The sequence below is a fragment of the Neovison vison genome, chromosome 13 (genome assembly GCF_020171115.1).
Source record: "Neovison vison isolate M4711 chromosome 13, ASM_NN_V1, whole genome shotgun sequence".
NCBI classification, from domain to species: Eukaryota; Metazoa; Chordata; class Mammalia; order Carnivora; family Mustelidae; genus Neogale; species Neogale vison.
This window is the reverse complement of record NC_058103.1, coordinates 102,350,767-102,370,831: the sequence shown is the minus strand read 5'-3', so window position 1 is coordinate 102,370,831 and position 20,065 is coordinate 102,350,767. Positions and strand designations below refer to the sequence as shown.

General features: G+C 35.1%; 1 protein-coding gene across 6 annotated transcripts in view; it reads left to right on the top strand.

The window, feature by feature from the left end:
- Nucleotides 1–20,065, top strand: part of ICE2 (interactor of little elongation complex ELL subunit 2) — a 63,722-nt gene that overhangs the window by 31,111 nt on the left and 12,546 nt on the right. For all 6 annotated transcript variants that reach the window (XM_044230021.1, XM_044230018.1, XM_044230019.1 and 3 more), the window contains 3 exons: nucleotides 1,111–2,104; nucleotides 2,816–2,991; nucleotides 7,462–7,591. In XM_044230021.1, coding sequence (XP_044085956.1) covers nucleotides 1,111–2,104; nucleotides 2,816–2,991; nucleotides 7,462–7,591 — 1,300 coding nt within the window. The remainder of the gene's footprint in view (nucleotides 1–1,110; nucleotides 2,105–2,815; nucleotides 2,992–7,461; nucleotides 7,592–20,065) is intronic.

Here is a 20,065-nt window from a genome sequence, read left to right as displayed (position 1 = left end):
CCTATCATCACTATTAAGAAATGAAGAAATTGAAGTTCAGAGAGGCTGAATAATTTAATGGGTTTTTCTTTCTTACTCACTATATGATTGCTGTTAGACATTTCCTCCCTCAGATCCTCAACTGTATGACTAGTGGGTGTGCATAGCTTGTAACCAGATTTTTATAGTATTTATCTAAAGTCCTTTGCTAGATTGAGGAGAGATCTATTGCTGCTTGGGGAGAGGACAGTTTATTCTTGAACAAATTAAAGCCGTCTGTAGTTCTTCCTTTACCAAAACAATACATGAAAAACTACAGCCTCAATGGCTTCATGTCCCAGAACATAATAAAATCATTTCCTGTCCATATTACTAGGAGTTATTTTTTTGAGTAGGTGTAGAAAATCACTGATGATGTTAGGAATACATCAGAGGCTGGTGACCCTTCCTGAGCTGCATTAAAAAGCAGCTTCCTCACAGTGGCAAAGAGGCTTTCTTCCTGGTCAGCTAAGTACAGGTGTCTCTGCAAGAGTGTAATGGAGTGGTTATCACTGAAAATCTACTGCCTTCCTATTTGACCCCACATTTGTTCTTTGTGGTTCTATTTTCTGATGAGTGGAAATTCCTTTTGGGATATACAGGTTCACAAGTATTCCCTATTTCCTATGCTGTTACAACTTGGCATATTTGTCTTGTGTTTCATCAGCATTTCAGTGGGAAGGGTGGGGGGATGGTGTAACTGGGTGACAAGCAGTAAGGAGGGCACGTGATGTAATGCGTGCTGTGTGTTATATACAACTGATGAATCACTGAACTCTGCCTTGAAACTAAAAATATACTGTATGCTAATTGAATTTAAATTTTAAAAAATAATTTGAAAACAAGAAAAAATTGTGATCCATTAAACTCTTGAATTCTAAAAAAAAAAAAGAATTCATTGGGAAGGTAAGATTGAATAAATTAGTTTCTAGTAGTTTATCATTATCTTAAGCAAAAACCTTTCAAAGCCATTAGACATTTCTTTCTGCTTTTAAAGAGTATGAACTGTCTTTATGAGGATAGGGGCATTAAGTGATAGATGAGGGGTGTTCTGGAATACCTGCTAAGAGTTTACCAATATATTTTCTTAAGATGTCTTACGAAGTTAATGAGTGCCGAAAAATTGAGACCCTTGAAAATTTGGACCTGGATTTTGATGGTGATGTCACAGAACTTGAAACTTTTGGAGTAAACACCACCAAACCATCAAAGTCACCAAGTCCAGCAAGCACTTCCACAGTACCCAACACAACAGATACTCTCACAGTTCCCAGCACAGCAACAGCATCTGTGGTACCAACCACGCCAGACATTTCTGCTCATTCTAGAAGTTTATCTCAGATTCTGATGGAACAGCTGCAAAAGGAGAAACAGCTGGTGACTGGTATGGATGGTGGCCCTGAGGAATGCAAAAATAAAGATGATCAGGGATTTGTACCATGTGGTGAAAAGGCATCAAATACTGACAAGTTTTTGGTGCAGGATAATGACTTGAAAATATCTGATTCCTTGCAGTTAGAAGGTTCTACAGAAATTGAAATCTCTCATAAAAATGATTTGGCTACTGATACAGTATATGGCCCTGAAAAATTAAATGTTCTGGAGAACTCAGACAGTTCAAAGGAAAAGCTTGTTACCTCAGAAGCAGTAAGAAGTGAAGATGTAATTCTTTGCAATAGTGATACAGATGAAGACTGTTTAATCATTGATACAGAGTGTCAAAATAATAGTAATGGAAAGACAACTGATAGGAATTCTAATTTAAGTTCTAAACCAGCTAGCCCCAATTCTTCTTCAGCACAGGCTTCTGTTGGAAACCAGACTAATCCTACTTGTAGTCCTGAAGAGTCATGTGTTTTAAAAAAACCTATCAAACGAGTATATAAAAAATTTGATCCAGTTGGAGAAATTTTAAAAATGCAAGATGAACTCCTAAAGCCAATTTCCAGAAAAATACCTGAATTGCCCTTAATGAATTTGGAAAATTCTAAACAACCTCCTGCTTCTGAGCAATCCTCTGCTCCTTCAGATGCCTCTAGTTGGCCAAAATCTGTATGGCCTTCTGCGTTTCAGAAGCCAAAAGGACGTAAGTAAATATTTACAAAGACCTTATATTAGCTGTTCTACCTCTTCCTTTTCCTTAGGTTTTTCTCCTTTATTCCCTTTCTTTCTTTTTGCTATGACCTGTCTTATAATATTTACATGGTCATTGATATTTTATTTTTCAAGGTACTGATCAGTGTATCAGCTTCCAAAATCTTCTCTTTAAATATGTACACAAAGTTATATGGATTTTTGTAACCTGTGTTTATCCAACATGTACAGTGGCTACTGTAACTACAGATAATATGGCTCACTGAACGATGAAGGGGAAGTGATCAAAAATAATCATAAACATTTATGAGTCCAAAATTTACTAATTCATGGTGTGGGACTGTAGTTTTACGCTTTTTCACTTTCTGAAAGAAATATAAAGTTTAGCCCAGCTGTACCTAGATTAGAAAAAAGATCACTTTTTTTAAAACTTTTTTTCTTCTTCATTTGTTGTCTCATGAATTTAAACTTTGTCTAGAGTTATGGAAGGTGGTATTTAAAGCTTTGACCTCAGCTCTTGGTTGCAGTTCCAGTAAAAGTATACAGAAATGGTAATAGTGTAAATGTTCAACTCAGAGAAAATAGAAAGTTAAAGTTGATAGAAATGTAAAAATAAATGATTGAATTGTTTTATCTTGAGTTATGATGGATAAAGAGCTAATGTATTTTAAAATAAAAATGAGAAATATAATTATTTTTAAAGGATTGCCATATGAACTACAGGACTATGTTGAAGATACATCAGAATATGTAGCTCCCCAGGAAGGAAATTTTGTTTACAAGTTATTTAGTCTGCAAGACCTGTTGTTACTTGTGCGATGCAGTGTCCAGAGGATAGAGACCAGACCACGTTCAAAAAAACGGAAGAAAATCAGAAGAGTAAGTTGTTAATTGGGAATTTAGGATGTGGATGTGGTAGTATAAGTAGATAATCACAGATATTTAACATGCCATTATTATGAAGTTTAATTTTAAACTCTTGATCACTATCAGAATTTTTCAGGTTGAGTTGGAGCTTTTTGTTTGTTTTTTTGTGGGGTTTTTTGTTTTGTTTTGTAAAATACTGAAAACACTTTTAATAAGGGGAAGTGGAAAGTGTTAAATATAAAGTTCTTGAATGGTGGTAACATTCTTATATGGAAGTTATAAACGTAATGAAAAATGGCACCGTCATAGATTTGACCTGGACCTGCTTTCTATAAATTTGGAATTCCAGTGTGACATATTAGCCCCTTTTTCTCTTACTTTAAGGATCTTCTTAACTAGTTTTAGAGGTCTCAAGTTTTCAAAGGTGGGCTTTCACATGCATTTGAAGTCTTCCCAGAATTGTTAAAGACTAAATGTTTTCCTTTCCTTTTCCCCCTGTTGTTTTGGGGAGGGGATTGATATAAAAAAAGTTTTTCAGTTGAAAAGTTCTTGCTCCAGTTAGAGTAATTGGTTCTTTAAACAGTTTTCCATATTTGATGTTTAAAGTTCTCATTCAGATTAGTTTGCTTTTTGTGTGTGTGACCACTGAATTCGGGTCAATAAAGAGGAGGCTCTCTGTAATAACGGATTATAGTGATGTCTTTCCTTTCATTTTTACTTAAGAGAATTTTTTTCTGTTGTGTACATTTGTCATTGTGTGTATGTTTATTTATATTTTTATATTATTATTATTTTTTTAAATTTTGGTGTCTCTATCTCTTGCTTCCTAACCTATAACCTGATAAGAATCCTCAGTGACTACTTTAAAATGTTAGTATGTTTGGGGCTAGGAATCAGTTGATCAAAAATAGTGATGTTCCAGCATTGACCTTGTGGATCAGTGCTGATTGCTGCTTTGTCATGTTAAGGAATAACTTGGAAAAGAAAGGAAGGAAGGAAAGAAGGCAGGGCGGGCTGGCGGTCCAACCTCCCTTAGCTGCCAGTAAGGGGTCTATCATGAAAAAGCTCTAAAGCCAGCCCATCAAGATGTAGGATCTTTGTCCACCAGAATCCAGTGGACCTGGAGGATATTTTGCTTGATGATGCTGTTATCCTTTGTTAAATAGAAGGAAGATTGTGAATACAATTTTAAATTCTTAATTCTCATAATTTGGGTTTTATCAGTGGTTCTGGCTTTAAATTTTAGAAACCAAATGTTTTTGAATTATAATGTGTGCGGTAGTGTTTTCTGTAAGAGAAAGTCAAGGAATAGCAAAATAGCAAAGATTTTGTATTACTCTGCTCCTAAATAAGTGCTAATAGTCTCTGAATTAAAAGATTTTACTTTATTTGCTAATTTTTCCCATCTCATTTATATTTAATTATGATCAATTTGATGGCTTATTGCATGAACATTTTAAGTATATATTGTGTCAGTGCTATGTATTGTCTTTTCAGTGTTTTATTTCTTTAATTTTTACTTACTATCTCTCTCATTTATTTGGGGGCTAACCTCATTTCTTTGACTTTCTGCTCTTAGAACCCATACCACTTTATATTGATCTGCCAGTTCACAGCAGTTAGAAACTATTGATGGCCAGTATCTCTTAAGAAAGAATAGCTCAGGGAAATATTGGATACTGAATTAATTCTTCAAACAGCCTGTTAAAGACATTGTCATTCAGTTCACTGAAGTGCAATTTGTAAGTGTTGAGATAAACCCTTATTGGAGATAATTTGCTTTTCATCAAAATCTATCAAAACAGTCAAACCCCAGAGAATATCTAAATAGGAGCCTTGTGTTTTTTATTATGTCAAACCCAGAGTAAAGTGATAAAATTTCCAGTGAGTGGTTATCATATTGTACCTTTTATTATATGTAATAGTTTAGTACACATGGTTTAAATCCCTTAGTAGAATGAATTTCCCTTCGAATCATGCCCTATTTATCTGTTTCTCCCAAATGTTTTATATCCTAGAAACAAAATAAACAGGTATTAAGTAAATGAAAGAGCTGAGTAGTGAAGAGAGAACAGGGAATTACTAAGGAAGGGAACTTTAAGATAATTTAAGCACGGGGGTTCCTGGGTGGCTCAGTGGGTTAAAGCCTCTGCCTTCAGCTCAGGTCATGATCCCAGGGTCCTGGGATCGAGCCCCGCATCGGGCTCTCTGCTCCAAGAGAAGCCTGCTTCCTCCTCTCTCTCTGCTTGCCTATCTGCCTACTTGTGATCTCTGTCTGTCAAATAAATAAATAAAATATTTTAAAAAAAAAAAAGATAATTTAAGCACTAGTTTGAGAAATTTTAAAGTAGCACTATTTAAATTCTGCATAAGAAAGCATTCCCTTAGTATTTACTACTTTAAAACCAACTTGTTTAGATAAACTTTAAAATACTTAGAAGTCTTGGGACACCTGGGTGGCTCAGTGGGTTAAAGCCTCTGCCTTCAGCTCGAGTCATGATCCCAGGGTCCTGGAATCGAGCTCCGCATAGGGCTCTCTGCTCAACAGGGAGCCTACTTCCTCCTCTCTCACTGCCTGCTTCTCTGCCTACTTGTGATCTCCATCTGTCAAATAAATAAATAAATAAAATCTTTAAAAAAATATTTAGAAGTCTCTTCAACCTCTGATACTAGCTATAAAATACCATACTTAGGGATGTATGGAAAAGTTTGAAAGGTTTATGTGAAAAATTGGAAGACAGAAACAAAAAATGTTTTTAGTTGGAGAGATTAGGAGTTAACCATTCAAGGGAGAAAGGAAGAGTAAATTTAATTTTTATAGTTTGAAACTTTGATTGAATTCAAAGTTTCATTTTAATTTTAGAATATTACCATGAAATATTGACTTTTTTCTTTCCCTTGGCTTCCTGGAGGTGGCAGCAGAATACATACAGAAATTAAAACCAGATTCAGGATTTGGTTTCATAGATACAACTCAGTATTATCAAGGAAAATCTACTCTTGATCAAAAAGGGTATCTTCTTTATCAATTACTCAACTCGCTGTAAACTGGCTCTGTCCCTGAGCAAATTTCTTAACCCTCTTGACCTCCATTTCTTTATCTCTAGCTTACAGTTGTTAAATGCAGAGTACCATTGCTTAAGAATTATTATATAATAAAAAGCTTTTATCAGTAAAATTATCTTAATCTCAGTTTAGTTTTTTAAATTGAAAAGATACCATAGAGGCCTTGTACTCAAGGTTTGGCCCCTGGAACAACAGCTTATCAAATATGCAAAACCTACTGTATAGAATTACTGAATTATTGTATTGTACTCTTGAAACTAATATAAAACTGTATGTTAATTGTACTTCAGTTTTAAAAAGAGCAAATCCTTGTTCTTCACCTCAGATTCTGCATTTTAACAAAGTTATTACCAGGTTATTCTTACACACATTGAAATTGAAGAAATACTGCTTTAAAAGAGTTTTACACCATTCACAGGTAATTATATGACTCGAGTTTACTGTTGACAGACATTTTACTGGATTTGAATTGTTCTTACCACCATCATTGTTTCAAGCCCACTAAATTTGCCACTTTGTGAAAATCAGGAATTCTGAAACATTTATGAAATATTTTCAAGTGTATGAATAGTGGCAACTTAGTATAAGTTCAGAAGTATGAACTAGCTATATCACTTTGAATAAATTTCTTAAATCATGTATTTCTCCTTCTGCAGCTGGAAATGAAGAGACTACTATTAAGATTAGAATATTCTTTGACAGAAATGAGAAAACATGAGCACAGTGAACATGACTCACATTATTTCATAAGCATGAATTTCCTTGCATATCCTCCTTTACACTAGTAATGGCCACAGTTACTTTACTTAATCTGTTTAGTGTCTTGACCAGTAAGCTCTGATTGGCTACTTTACCAGGTACTTAGTGTTTGGAACAAAGCCTTTGTATTAATCAATATAAAGACACTTACAGGTGTTAATGTAGGTATTAATGCTTATACGTTCATTCTTAAAATGAAAACAAGCTGCTCCGATAATTTGAGCCTGAGACCATGTGTCTCATGCTTTAAAGGGGTAAAAAAATTCTTACCTTTTTTTTTAGTCCTCTAAGAATTACTAGTATAACAGTCTTTGCTTCCCAGCATCCAGCTTTAAACCTTTGGGCAATTACATATCATAGGCTCTGTTCCAAGGATGCTGCTGTCGGTTACATTCCCTGATAAAATGTGTACATGTGTAGGGAGGTATGTGAATTTTAAGTGGATGTGAGGGAGAGTTGTTGGTTCAGGATCCTTATTCACCTCTTGCCCACATCTAAGAAGGGTTCTTTCCATCTTTCTGTCTGAATTCTACTGTATTTGAAAGGATAAAATAAGACCACCTGAAAGCATTTTGAAGGGGCAAAACTATATAGGTAAATGTATTTGCTGTTAAGAGTAAATTAATGGAGCTTTGAAAAAGTATCTCTGCATTTCAGCAATTTCCGGTTTATGTACTACCAAAAGTGGAATATCAAGCTTGTTACGGAGTTGAAGCTCTGACTGAAAGTGAACTTTGTCGCTTATGGACTGAGAGTTTATTGCATTCCAACTGCTCATTTTATGTTGGTGAGTTATACAAGAGGACTTGATCTCCCTTTTAATGTCATTATAAATACATACTTTTGATCAATTATAAATACCTCCATTTCTTTCTATTAAAGCACCATTCTTACTGCATTTAGATGGTGAAGTGAGACTAGTGAGATCAGATATTTTCATTTCCCTCTTATTCATCTTGTTTAGTTGTGCTTGTTGTCAATATCATTGTTTTATTTTTAAAATATTTATTTTACAGGGTAATAAGCTAAAACTATAGAAGTGTTTTCTGACAAGTTTCTTTTAAACTAGTGGTGTGAACATATTTTGAAATTTTCTTAAAATCAAAAATGAAATTTAAAATTTTTCAATTTTTCTTTGTTTCTGTTTTGCTGTCTTTTGGAGGAGGTGGTTAGGGATTTGATTTCTCTTATCTGGGTTCACATACAGTTAACATATTTCATATGAAGGATTACTTTCCTCTTGTTACTGGTACTGCTCCCTCCCAATGGAATGCCTCATCCCATACTTTAATTCATCCCATATGTCTCAGTCCATTCTCATTATCTCAACCTGCCCTTATACCTAACATAATGTAGACTTAATGTTTTTGGTTTTAGAAAGAGTACCAGTCTACAGATAGTCAAGAGTTAAAGAAGATGGGTATAAAATACTTAGATATTTCACTTCAGAAGTAACCCTCTGACATCCAAATAACAGACTAAATTGGAAATTATGAGTTGCTAGGTAGATATGAGTTACGGTATACCCTTAAAAGCAGTAATGTATTTCTTTTCAAATATTCTATTCTTTGAGCCTCTCTGTAATATGTCAGTTTTCCTTTCTGTATTATACTCCTCCACAACTTTACCTCCTCCCAGTCTTGCAAGGTACAACTTACAGAATATTGTGGGTTTTGTTTTTTTTTTTCCATTTGGTTCATTATGTATCTACCACTCAGAAACCAAGTTGTATGATGCACTTGAAATGTTCCAAAATTATCCTTAGAAACTATTAAATATATGTGTGTATGTATGTGTAGATGTGGGTGTTGGGTGTCTATAAACTAATAGAATAATATTTCTATTTTTTGTTTTGTTTTGTTTTGTTTTAGAGAAAGGTGTGGAGAGAGCACATAGCAAGGAGAGGGACAGAGGGAAAGAGAGAGAGAGAAAATCTTAAGCAGGCTCTACTGGTTGTGGAGCCTTACACAGGGCTCAATCTCACTACCTTACTGAGATTATGACCTGAGCTGAAATTAAGAATCAGACAACTAAGGCACTCAAGTGCCCCATAACAATATTTCTAACTCATTTATGAAATATGTAATATGGGTCAATGACTATACATCCATTGTTGCTAATCCTCACTATTCTATAGAATAGGTGATTGTTTATCTTTGTTCTATAGAGGAAAAAACTAAGGTTCTCTAAGTTTATTGCTCAAGAGTATCCATATCTTTTCTGATTCCACAGCCTGTGCTTTTTTTCCTTTATAATGGAATAGTGAAAACATGCTGAATGTGGAAGTCAGATGATATTTGTAGGATTACTATACATTTTATAATTCTTTTACCTTGGATAGAATCATTTAACCCCCTAGACTTGAGCATTTTCACCTATACATAATATAATAATACTTTGTTCAAGGACTGTATATACAGATCTTTTTAAATTATAATTATTACCTAATATATTGTCCCCAAAGTAGAATTCTTCTTGATGAAAATAGGTATCTCAGGACAATGAAGTAATATTTCATATATTTTTGTACTGAGGAAAAAGCTGTTCACCTAGAATTAGGTGAAAATATGAAAAATCATCTTTATGTTAAAGAGTTAAGAAAGGATTTCTTTTTTTAAAAAATTATTTAATTTATTTATTTGAGAGAGAGAGAGAGAGAGCCATGAGCAGTGGGGAGGAGGAGCAGAAGGAGAGGGAGAAGCAGGAGCAGAAGGAGAGGGAGAAGCAGACTCCATGCTGAGCAGGGATTTCCCACTCAGGGCTCTGTCCCAGGATCCCAACCAAGATCATGACCTCATCTGCAGGCAGACACTTAACCAGCTGAACCACCCAGGCGCCCCCTCTTCATTTAACTTTAGGAATCTGTTTAGATTGTTTCCATTTTAATGCAACTGAAAATTCTTGTAAATACCTGTTAGTATACTGCACACATACTGCTGTTAGGGCATATACTGAGGAGTGGAATTATTGGGTCATATTTTAGATATACACTCAATTTAGTAAATAATTTCAGAAAGTTTTCCAAAGTGATTGAACCAACTTACATTTATAATAGCAATATGTGATGGTTTCAGTTTCTTCACATCCTTACCCACACTTGGCCTTACCAGTTTACTTAATTTTAGCCAAGCTGGTGGGTAGGTATTATTAATATTTCATTATTGTTTTACTGTGCCTGTCTTTGGTGGTTTATGAAATTGGGCACTCTTTCATGTGATTAGTCATTTGGATACTCAATTTTGTGAATTGCCTATTTAAACCTCTTGCTCATTTATCTTTTGTCAGGGGGTTTTGTGTGTTTTGTTGTTGTTGTTTTTTAAGTGGGTTCCATACCTGGCCTGGAGCCAAAATGGAACTTGATCTCAAATCCCTGAGATCAAGACCTGAGCTAAGATCAAGGGTAGGACGCTTATCTGACTGAGCCATGCAGGTCCCCCGTATTGTCAGATTTTTGTTTGTTTGGTCTTTCTTTGTTGGTTTTAAATTTTATAAATGTTTCTCTCCCATTCTGTAATTTACCTTTTCAGTCTCTTAATGGTATCTTTTGAATTTACCAGTTTATTAGTCATTTCCTTTCTGATACATGATTTTTTTGTCCTATTTTAAAAACTACCCCCTCCCAGCAAGATCATAAAGATACTCTCCTAAATTATCTTCTAGAATTTTTTTTTTCCTAGTCCTTAATTTTAGGTACACAGTTTGTATGGTATTTAATTTTACATGGTCAGAGGATTTTGTTTCCAGTTGTGGGTACTGTTTATTGAAAAGACCCCCTTTCTCTGCTGCTTTTCAATGCTACTTGTTCTAACAATCATGTATGTGACTCTAATTTATTCTTGAGGCAGTACCTGTTTTATTTATTCTAGCTGGAGTAATTACTTAGTTTTTCTAGGTACTCTTAGCTAGACAATTAACATTGTAAATTACTCTAACTATATAAGATATTCTGCTGTTTCGTAACGTGAATCTTGGTCAGTTATTTTTCTTCAGGAGTTTCTTGGCTGTTCTTGGCCCTTTATGTTTACAGATTTTGGAATGAGCTTGTCAGTTTCTATCAACAACAACAAGAAAATGAGGATTTTTGTTAGCAAGTGCAGTGACTCAATGTGGAGCAAATTGATAGCTTCACAATAACATCTTCTAATTTGTGAACTTTATATATTCCTTTATTAATATCTTTAATTTCTCTTAGTATTTTGTGATTTTCTATGTAGAGATCTTATACATTTTTTCTTAGGTGTATTTTGTGGTATTTGATATTACAAATGATATTTGTGACATTTTATTTTCTTAAGGTTTGTTTCTAAAATATAAAATTTATTTACATACTGATTTCATATAGTGATCTATCTAGCAACTCCACTAAAGTCACTTATTCATTCTAATAATTTTTTTTAAAGTAACCAATCATGTCTTCTGCAAATAATGGCCAGTTTATTTCTTCTTTCCAATCTATATACCTTTTTCTCCTTGCCTTCATTGCCTATCACTTGAATACAAGTTGAATAATGGTCCTTTATGTCTTAGTTCTAATCTTAAAAGGGAACGTTTTCAATAATTCGCCATTGTGTTTGGTATTTTGTGTAGGTTTTTGTAGAAACCTTTAATTAGAATAAAGAGTCCTTTTTATGCCTAATTTAAGAATTTTAAGCAGGATGGGCAAAAAAAACCCTTATCAGATATTTTCTTTACTTTTACTGATGTGATTATATGAGTTTTCTCTTATTCTACTGATGTGATGACTCCTGTTGAGTCAGGATGTTAATCCTAAAATGTTAATCGAACCTTGTGTTCCTGCAATAAACCCAGCTTGATCATAATATGTTACTTTTTCTATATTGGTAGATTTAGTTTAATATTAATATTAACTTTGTTAATAGTAATTTTGCCATCTGTGTTTATGAGTGAGATTGGCCTATAATACCTTGTTTATGTATTGGTGTTAAGGTTATATTTATACCATAAAATGAGTTGGGATGTATTCCTTCTTCTTCTTTTATCTGGTAGAATTTCTGTAAAACTAGTGTTATTTCTTCTATAGATGTTTGGTAAAAGTTACCTAGGAAGCATGTGGACCTAAGTTTTCCCTTTTGAGGAGCTCCTAATTATCAGTTCTGTTTTTAAATTCATTTTAGAGCCATTCAGATGTTTAATTTCTTACACCAGCTTTGTAAACTTGTGTGTGTGTGTATGTTTTTAAGAAATTTGTTGAGCTTTTCAAAATTATTGGCATAAAGGTATAATGTCCTCTTATGATCTTTAAACATCTGTAGTATCTACAGTAATTACTATACATCCCTAGTAGTTTGGGGTTATATCTAACATTTTAATATATATTTTCTATTTGACTCATTGTTTTAAGAACCTTTTTTTTTTGGTCTTAGTGCCTTCTTATGAACTGAGTTTTTTTATTCCATTTTTTCCCCTTGTTTAACAGGATAGTTCTATATTAAAACAATTGTATACTCTTCTACTACTCTTTAAAGGGTTATTCCAGAGGTGTCCAATATAGTAGCTCCTAACAACAGGTGACTATTTTAAATTTATTAAAATCAAGCAAAACTTAAAATTCAGTTTCTCAGTCATGTTGGCCATATTTCAAGTGCTTGAAAGCTGCATCTGGTTACCATGTTCAACAGGATAGAGATTTCCAGCTTCACAGAAATTTCAATTGGATAGTGGTGCTCTAATAATTATAACTGACTCATCCCTATTAAACAGTATTTTACTTTTTTTATATTATTATTAGTGTATACATTTGATATTCATTTATATTTATTCATATTTTTACCCTTTTTAATGCTTTTCTTCTATATCTCTAAGATTCTAACTCCTATCATTTTCCTCTGCCTTTAGTATTTAATGTTATCTTTATTACAGATATCTTAGTGACAAAAACTCCCAGTTTTTATTCATCTAAAAGGTTTATTATTAGTAGTAGTATTTATTTATTTATTTATGTCAGAGAGAGTGAGCACAGGCAGAGTCAGAGGCAAGAGGGAGAAGCAGGCTTCCTGTCGAGCAAGGAGCCTGATGTGGGACTCAATCCCAGGACGCTGGGATCATGACCTGAGCCAAAGGCTCACTTAACCAACTGAGCCACCCAGGCGTTCCTATGCTTTTATTCTTGAAGGATAGATATTTCAGTGTCTTCTGGCTTCTTTTGTTTCTGTTGAAAAGTCAGGTGTCCATCTTTTTTTTTCCTCTTTTAACAGTAATACATCTCTCTTCTTTGCAGATTTAAAATTGTATCTTTCTCTCTGCTTTTCAGAAATTTTCTTTAATGTACTTACATTAGGCTTTCTTTGTAAGTACTTCTTTTGGGGTTTATATTGTTCCTTGAATATGTGACTTGATGACTTCTAACAATTTTGGAGAATTCTCAGTGATTATGTCACTAAATATCTCTTCTTCCTCATTCTCTCTCTTTCTCCTCTGGGATTTTCATTGCATTAGGGTATCTTACTGTAACCCTAATGTCCTGTACATTCTTTATTATCTTTCCTTTGACTCTTCATGTATTATTTTTGATATTTTTTTCTAGCTCATTAATTCCTAATTCTTCACCTGTCTCTAATAAACTATTTAAAGATTTTTAAAAAAAATTTATTTATTTGACAGACAGAGATCACTAGTAGGCAGAAAGGCAGGCAGAGAGAGAGGAGGAAGCAGACTCCCTGCGGAGCAGATAGCCTGATGCCGATGCCGGGCTCGATCCGAGTCATGACCCGAGCCAAAGGCAGAGGCTTTAACTCACTGAGCCACCCAGGCGCCCCTCTAATAAACTATTTAAACCATGACTTTTGTCCCTAATTTCAATTATTGTATTCTTCAGTTCTAGATTTTCCCATTTGGTTCTTTTTTATAGATTAGAGTTTCTGGCAAATTCTCAATCTTTCCTTTAGAATATTGGGCAAAACTCTTTTAAAGTCTGTGTCCAGTACCTTTGTTATCTAAATTTCCAGTGTGTCTTTTCTATTATCTTTTGTGTATTCATTTCTTAGGGCTTCTGTAACAAAGTACCACAAACTAAGTGGCTTAAAACAACAGAAATTTCTTGTTTCACTATTCTAGAGCTAGAAATACAAAATCGAGGTGTCACCAGGCCATGTTCCCTCTGAAGCCCAGAGGAGAGAATCCTTCATTGCCTTTTCTATCTTCTGGTATCTGCCAGTAATTTTTGGCATCTTTTGACTTGTAGATGCATCACTCTCGTCTCCTTTTCTCTCATCATGTGGCATCTTCTCTCATCATGTGGCATCTTCTTCCTGTGTGTCTCTCTCCTCTTAGAAGGACACCAGTCATATTGGATTAAGGGCCTACCCTGCTCCAGTATGACCTCATCTTAATCTTTAAGTATGTTTGCTATGATCCTATTTCCAAGGAAGGTCATGTTCTGAGGTACTATGGGTTAAGGCTTCAACATATCTTTTTTAGGGGAACAAAATTCATCTCATAACATGTTTCTTTCTTTTTTTTTAACATGTTATTTCATTGTATACCAGGATGTTCTTTAATAAGGGCCAGCTACTGTATATGAAAAATTATGGAGATAATGAGAAAGTTAAAATATTATCTTCCTCTAGACAGGAGTACTATTGACTAACCTTAATTCCATTATAGGGATTTAGATAATTTGAAGCTTGACTTTGGACCCTAGAAAGACCAGTCTGTTTCCCACTGAATGCTAATGTGTTGCTATTCAGGGTCTGTGCAGGTAAGAGTTGATGTAGCCAGACTGACACTGCCAGTCATTGAAAAGACCTATTTGCAAAGCTGGCCCTTAATGCATATCTGGGAACTTGACTAGTAAACTGTTCCCTGTACTGATGTAAGACTTTCTTTAGCTGATAAGGATGGCTCCTAGTACCTACACTGTACAAACAATGTGGCTTATTCTAAACATCTGCTTTCCTTTTGAGAGTCTTTGGTGTGTGCTAGACGGAAGGCACCTATGTAATGAGCCTCCAGTAAAAAACTTGAGTGCTGAGTTTATAAGAAACTTTTCCAATATACAAAAAAACTGTTGCTAGAAGAATTAAGTGCATCTTACGTGACTTCAGTGGAAGGACCTTTTTTTTTAAAACTGTGGTAAAATACACGTATTTTAGAATAACATAGAATTTAGCATTTTAACCATTTTGGTGTACAATTCAGCGTGCATTTTTAGTACAATTCAATGATACTAAGTAGATTCACAGAGTTGTGCAGCCATCACCACTATCTTCTTCCAGAACCTTTTCATCATCCCAGATAGAAATTCAGGAAAGACTCAGAGATTTCATCTGGTTTCCTTTGGACTTTGCTCCATACATCTTTTCCTTTTACTCTTTATTTTTATTTTTTTGCTTTGCATACTTTTGCTGTAGTAAGTCTTAGCTATGAGTACACCTGTATGCTGAATCCTTGAGCTCTTTTAGAGAATCACAAAACCCAGGGGACCCCTTATTACACAGTTTGTTGGTGTTCAGTTTGTTGATAGATCCTGAAATAAGTTTCATTCATTCATTCATTCCATATGAATGCTCCCCCCAAAGAGTCATGCTATACATCATCCTTAGGTCTGTAAGTATGATTTTGTTGCCAAAAATGAAAGATGCCACTATTTTAAACAAACAAACAAACAAACAAAATAAAAACTTGTACATCTATGTATTTTACAAACTTGGAATCAGTTTAGGAAAAAAAAAAATCCTTTTTAAAATCTTCCAGAGAGGGGCACCTGGGTGGCTCAGTCGTTAACCTTCTGCCTTCCACTCCAGTCATGATCCTGGGGTCCTGGAATTGAGCCCTGCCTCAGACTCCCTGCTCAGGAGGAAGCCTGCTTCTCCCTCTCCCACTCTCCCTGCTTGTGTTCCGTATCTGCCTGTCTCTCTCCAAATAAATAAATAAAATCTTAAAAAAAAAAAAATCTTCCAGAGAGCCTCAGAGATAAGAGTGTAGCCCCTGTCTTAAGGGGCTTTAACCAGAAAAACTGGTTAGCATCAGGGAAGATGGCCTTCTACTAGTAGAATTTAGAGAAAAACCTTTGTGTTATTGGTATTTGATACCAGAAACAATCTTGTCACTCTAGTACGCCCAGCAATGAGGCATTTATTGCATGTGGATCTTTGTATCATTGTATCTTTTTTAGCTATAGCAGCTACTAAAATGTATTGCAAAATGAATTAAACTTTGAGTCCATCCTTCAAAGAGTTGTATCACACAGTTTTAAACCAAGATTTCTCAAAACAAAAAGCATAGTTAACCATACATTGTATATTTTTTCATTTTTCAAAAAAATTTGGTCTGTGTTAAGTGCTATTAATGAACAGTTTTTAATGTGTGTAGACTGCTGCTATAAGCAATAGAGGAAAGTAAAGTTCATAATAAGTAAGTAACTTATTCATAGATACAGAGTTTATCAGTTGGCAGGACCAGAATTGAGTCACAGTTTTTAAGTGTCTGTAACTTTGCCATAAAACTAAAAAGGGCTAGAGAAGAATTGAGGGAGGGGTGGGGAGGTGTCAGATGTAACAAAAGGGAAGCATTTTGTGTGACAGTAGTAATCAGTGTAAATTAAAACAAATGACTTTACTGTTAGAAATCAGAGTCTTGACCAGAAACATTCCGAGTGGTATGTTCTCTTTCCCATGCATTCATGCACCATAGTCCCTCCTCAACTGTGGCCTATTTTCCTCTCAACCAGTGCTAGGCACTCTTGTATTTAACTTAAGCATTTTGTTGTCATTTTTGCCAGACTATGATCCCAAGATTTAAAGGAAATGTAAAATAATTTCTCCTCAAAAATCAAATTTGGGGGTCAATACGTTAGATCCTTTAAACAGGGAGGATAGTTTATCTGCATGATTGAGCAATTCAGATAAAACATGTCTTAGAAGATAGTGGTAGATCTCAGTTGGTTTCTTTAACTGAGGAGCCCATTGGTTTGCAGGACATAAGTTCAGTAATTCTCAAACATTGTAGTTCATCAGAATCACTTACAGGGCTTGTTAGAGTAGAGAGTGCTGGCCCTGACCCTACAGTGTCTGATTCAGTAGGTCTAGATCAGGACCCAAGATTTAGCATTTCTGGCATGTTTTCAGGTGCTGCTGATGCTGCAGTCTAGGGATTGCATCTTGAGAACCACTTTTGTAGTTCATAGTCTGTTTTTCAGGTAGAATAAATGTACTTATTTTGTTGTTAATGTTTGTCTGTTTCACTTTACTATGAACATGTTCTCTTCCCCTCAATTGTAGTACTCTTTTTTATCCTCAGGTCCCATAAAAACATTAAGAAATACTCCTAAAGAAAATTCCCAAAGTGGACCACCTTGGGTGGCTCAATTGTTAAGCTGCTGCCTTCAGCTCAGGTCTTGATCCTAGGGTCCTGGGATTGAGCCCTGCATCAGGCTCCCTGCTCAGTGGGAAGCCTGCTTCTCCCGCTGCCTCTGCCTGCTGCTTCCCCTACTTGTGTGCTTGTACGTTCTCTCTCTCTGTCAAATAAATAAAGTCTTTAAAAATAAAAAAGAAAGAAAAGAAAATTCCCAAAGGAATCTTATCGCAACTTCTTTATCTGCCTTCTAATCCTTTAATATATATCAGTTCTATATAGTTGACATAAGACCAGCCTTGCTTTTGCACAGTTCTGAGTTTCAGTTACTACAGAGTACTATGACTAATTTCATAAAGTACAGACTTCACAGCTGACTCTTCAGTCCACATATCACTACATAAATAACAGATGGACCAGTCATGTCCCATTTTCCAAACTCTGTCAGTGGTCACCTGTTAATGAGTTCATAAACAAAAAACAAAGTGTATATTTGTGTTCCATCCCTATCTCCCACTGATAAACTCGTGTAATTTTATAAAAGTGGATAATCAAAGTATTGGCACACAATGATTAAAGCACAGCAAAGAAATAAAAAGTGATACTGCAGGAAGTAAAATTCAAATTGAACATAAACGAAGTTATAGGAAAAACAGCTGACAGTAGGAACGTTGACACTGTTGATGTTCAAGAGACTCTTGATATGCTGCCACAGGAATTTAGTGAAGGCAAACTTACGGACATAAATAAGGAAAGTAGTTGTTGTGTAAAGGATGAAAAAGTGATACCTGCATAAGATTTTACATGAAAAGAAGTCTTAGAGATATTTTCTAACATTTAAAGCCCGAAGGAGGAGCTCCTGGGTGGCTCAGTCGGTTAAAACATCTGCCTTTGGTTCAGGTCATGATCTCGGGGTCCTAGGATCCAGCCCTGCATCTGAGCTGAGCAGGAGAACCTGCTTCTCCCCCCTCTCTCTCTGTTGCTCCCCCTGCCTGTGCGTGTGCGCACTCGCTCGCGCTCTCTCTCACTCTCTCTGTGTCAAATAAATAAATAAATAAATAAATAAAATCTTTTAAAAATAATAATAAAACACAAAGGATACAATGTTGGAAGCTGATCCCAACTTAGAAAGGAGTTTGACAGACCATGGCTTCCTATCATAAGTTGTTTCAGAAGGTGACAACCCATGTTCAAACTGCTCTTGATAAGTTTTTTTATAAAGAAATACAATACTTTAATTTTCAGTGTTTTTAGTGTTTTATAGTATACTAAATAGATATCAGTTTTGCTTTTTTTCATTTCCCTGTACATTTACAATTGTTGGAGAATTCATAATGTTTTGACAAAAAAATTTTTTTTAAGATTTTATTTATTTATTTGACAGAGAGACTGAGAGAGGGAACACAAGCCACAAGCAGGGGGCTGGAGAGAAAGAGAGAGGTAGAGAGAGGCAGGCTTCCCACTGAGCAGGGAGCCTTATGTAAGGCTCCATCCCAGGACACTGAGATCATGACCTGAACTGAAGGCAGACGCTTAACAACTGAGCCACCCAGGCACTCCTTGACAAAAATTTTTTTCAGATTTATTTATTTATTTTAGAGAAAGAGCATGGGGTGTGCAGGGTGGCAGAGGAGAGAGAGTCTTAAGCAGACTCCTGAGTGCAGAGGCCAACAGGGACTCTATCTCACAGTCCCGAGATTGAGATCAGGACCTAAGCCGAAACCAATAGTTGGAGGCTTAACTAATTGCACCTTTCAGCTGCCCCAACCAAAAAAATGTTTTTAAGATTTATTTATTTATTTATCTATCTATCTATTTATTTATTTATTTGAGAGAGAGAGTGAGTACGCACGCATGTGCACAAGTCAGAGGAGTAGCAGAGGGAAAGGTAGAGAAAGAATCTCAATGAGACTCCCCACTGAGTGCATAGCCTGATGTGGGGCTTGATCTCATAACCATGAGATCATGACCTGCGCTGAAATCAAGAGTCAGACACTTAACTCACTGAGCCACCCAGGTGTCCCTTGACAAAAAATTTTAAAGGTTATGGAACAATTGTAATTTTTCACATTGATCATTAAAATCGCTTGCTTGGTTTCAGCTTGTATGATTATTTTTATCATCCCATACTGCATACAAAGCAAGAACTACCTGTTTATATGTATATATGTGTGTATTATGATTGGATACATGTATATAAAGCCTTTAATTGTATTATATAAAGACCTTATTTGTACTCTGTAAAGCAGTTTCTCAACCTGACACACACAAAAATATTTGGATAGCACACTGATATACAAAAGAGAGTGCTCACGGCTGAAGGGCAGTGGCCGGGAAACTTTCCATCCCAAGCCTTTCTCAGCTGCCCAAGGGCTGGGGAGATAAATATCTCAACACACATATGAGTCATCTAAGGCCCCCAGGTGAAAATGCTCCAATATTGAGAGAATTGTTTACTTCTTGAGGAAGTAGGCCTCATAGAACTTAGCATGGCATTCTCTATGTAGTTATTTTTGGCTGACCATATTTGACATATACCATAATACATATTTTTTATTGAGATTTCTTTAAAAAGCTAAGACTTGTTAATCTCCTCAAGGCATATTTAGTAAATGTCTAAATATGTTTTATTGTATTTAATATTCCCTTTCTACAGTTATTAAAGCATTAAAATATGTCTTTGTTATTAGAAATGTCACTGTATAATGAGTGTTAGAATTGTAGAGGTGAAACTAAAACTTGGCATAGGAAATAACAAGTAGGCATGGGAAAAATAGATTTGTTGTTTTAAAGAAAAGCATCTTGTAAAAATGTTTCTAATTCTTTTTATGGGATAAAAGCCAATAGAAGGGGGCTTTATATGAAAATGAGATATTATGTGCATTTTTTGTTGTCCCAGTGATTAGCATCAGCTTCACAGGTAATGTGTTTTGATAACTAAATATTGCAA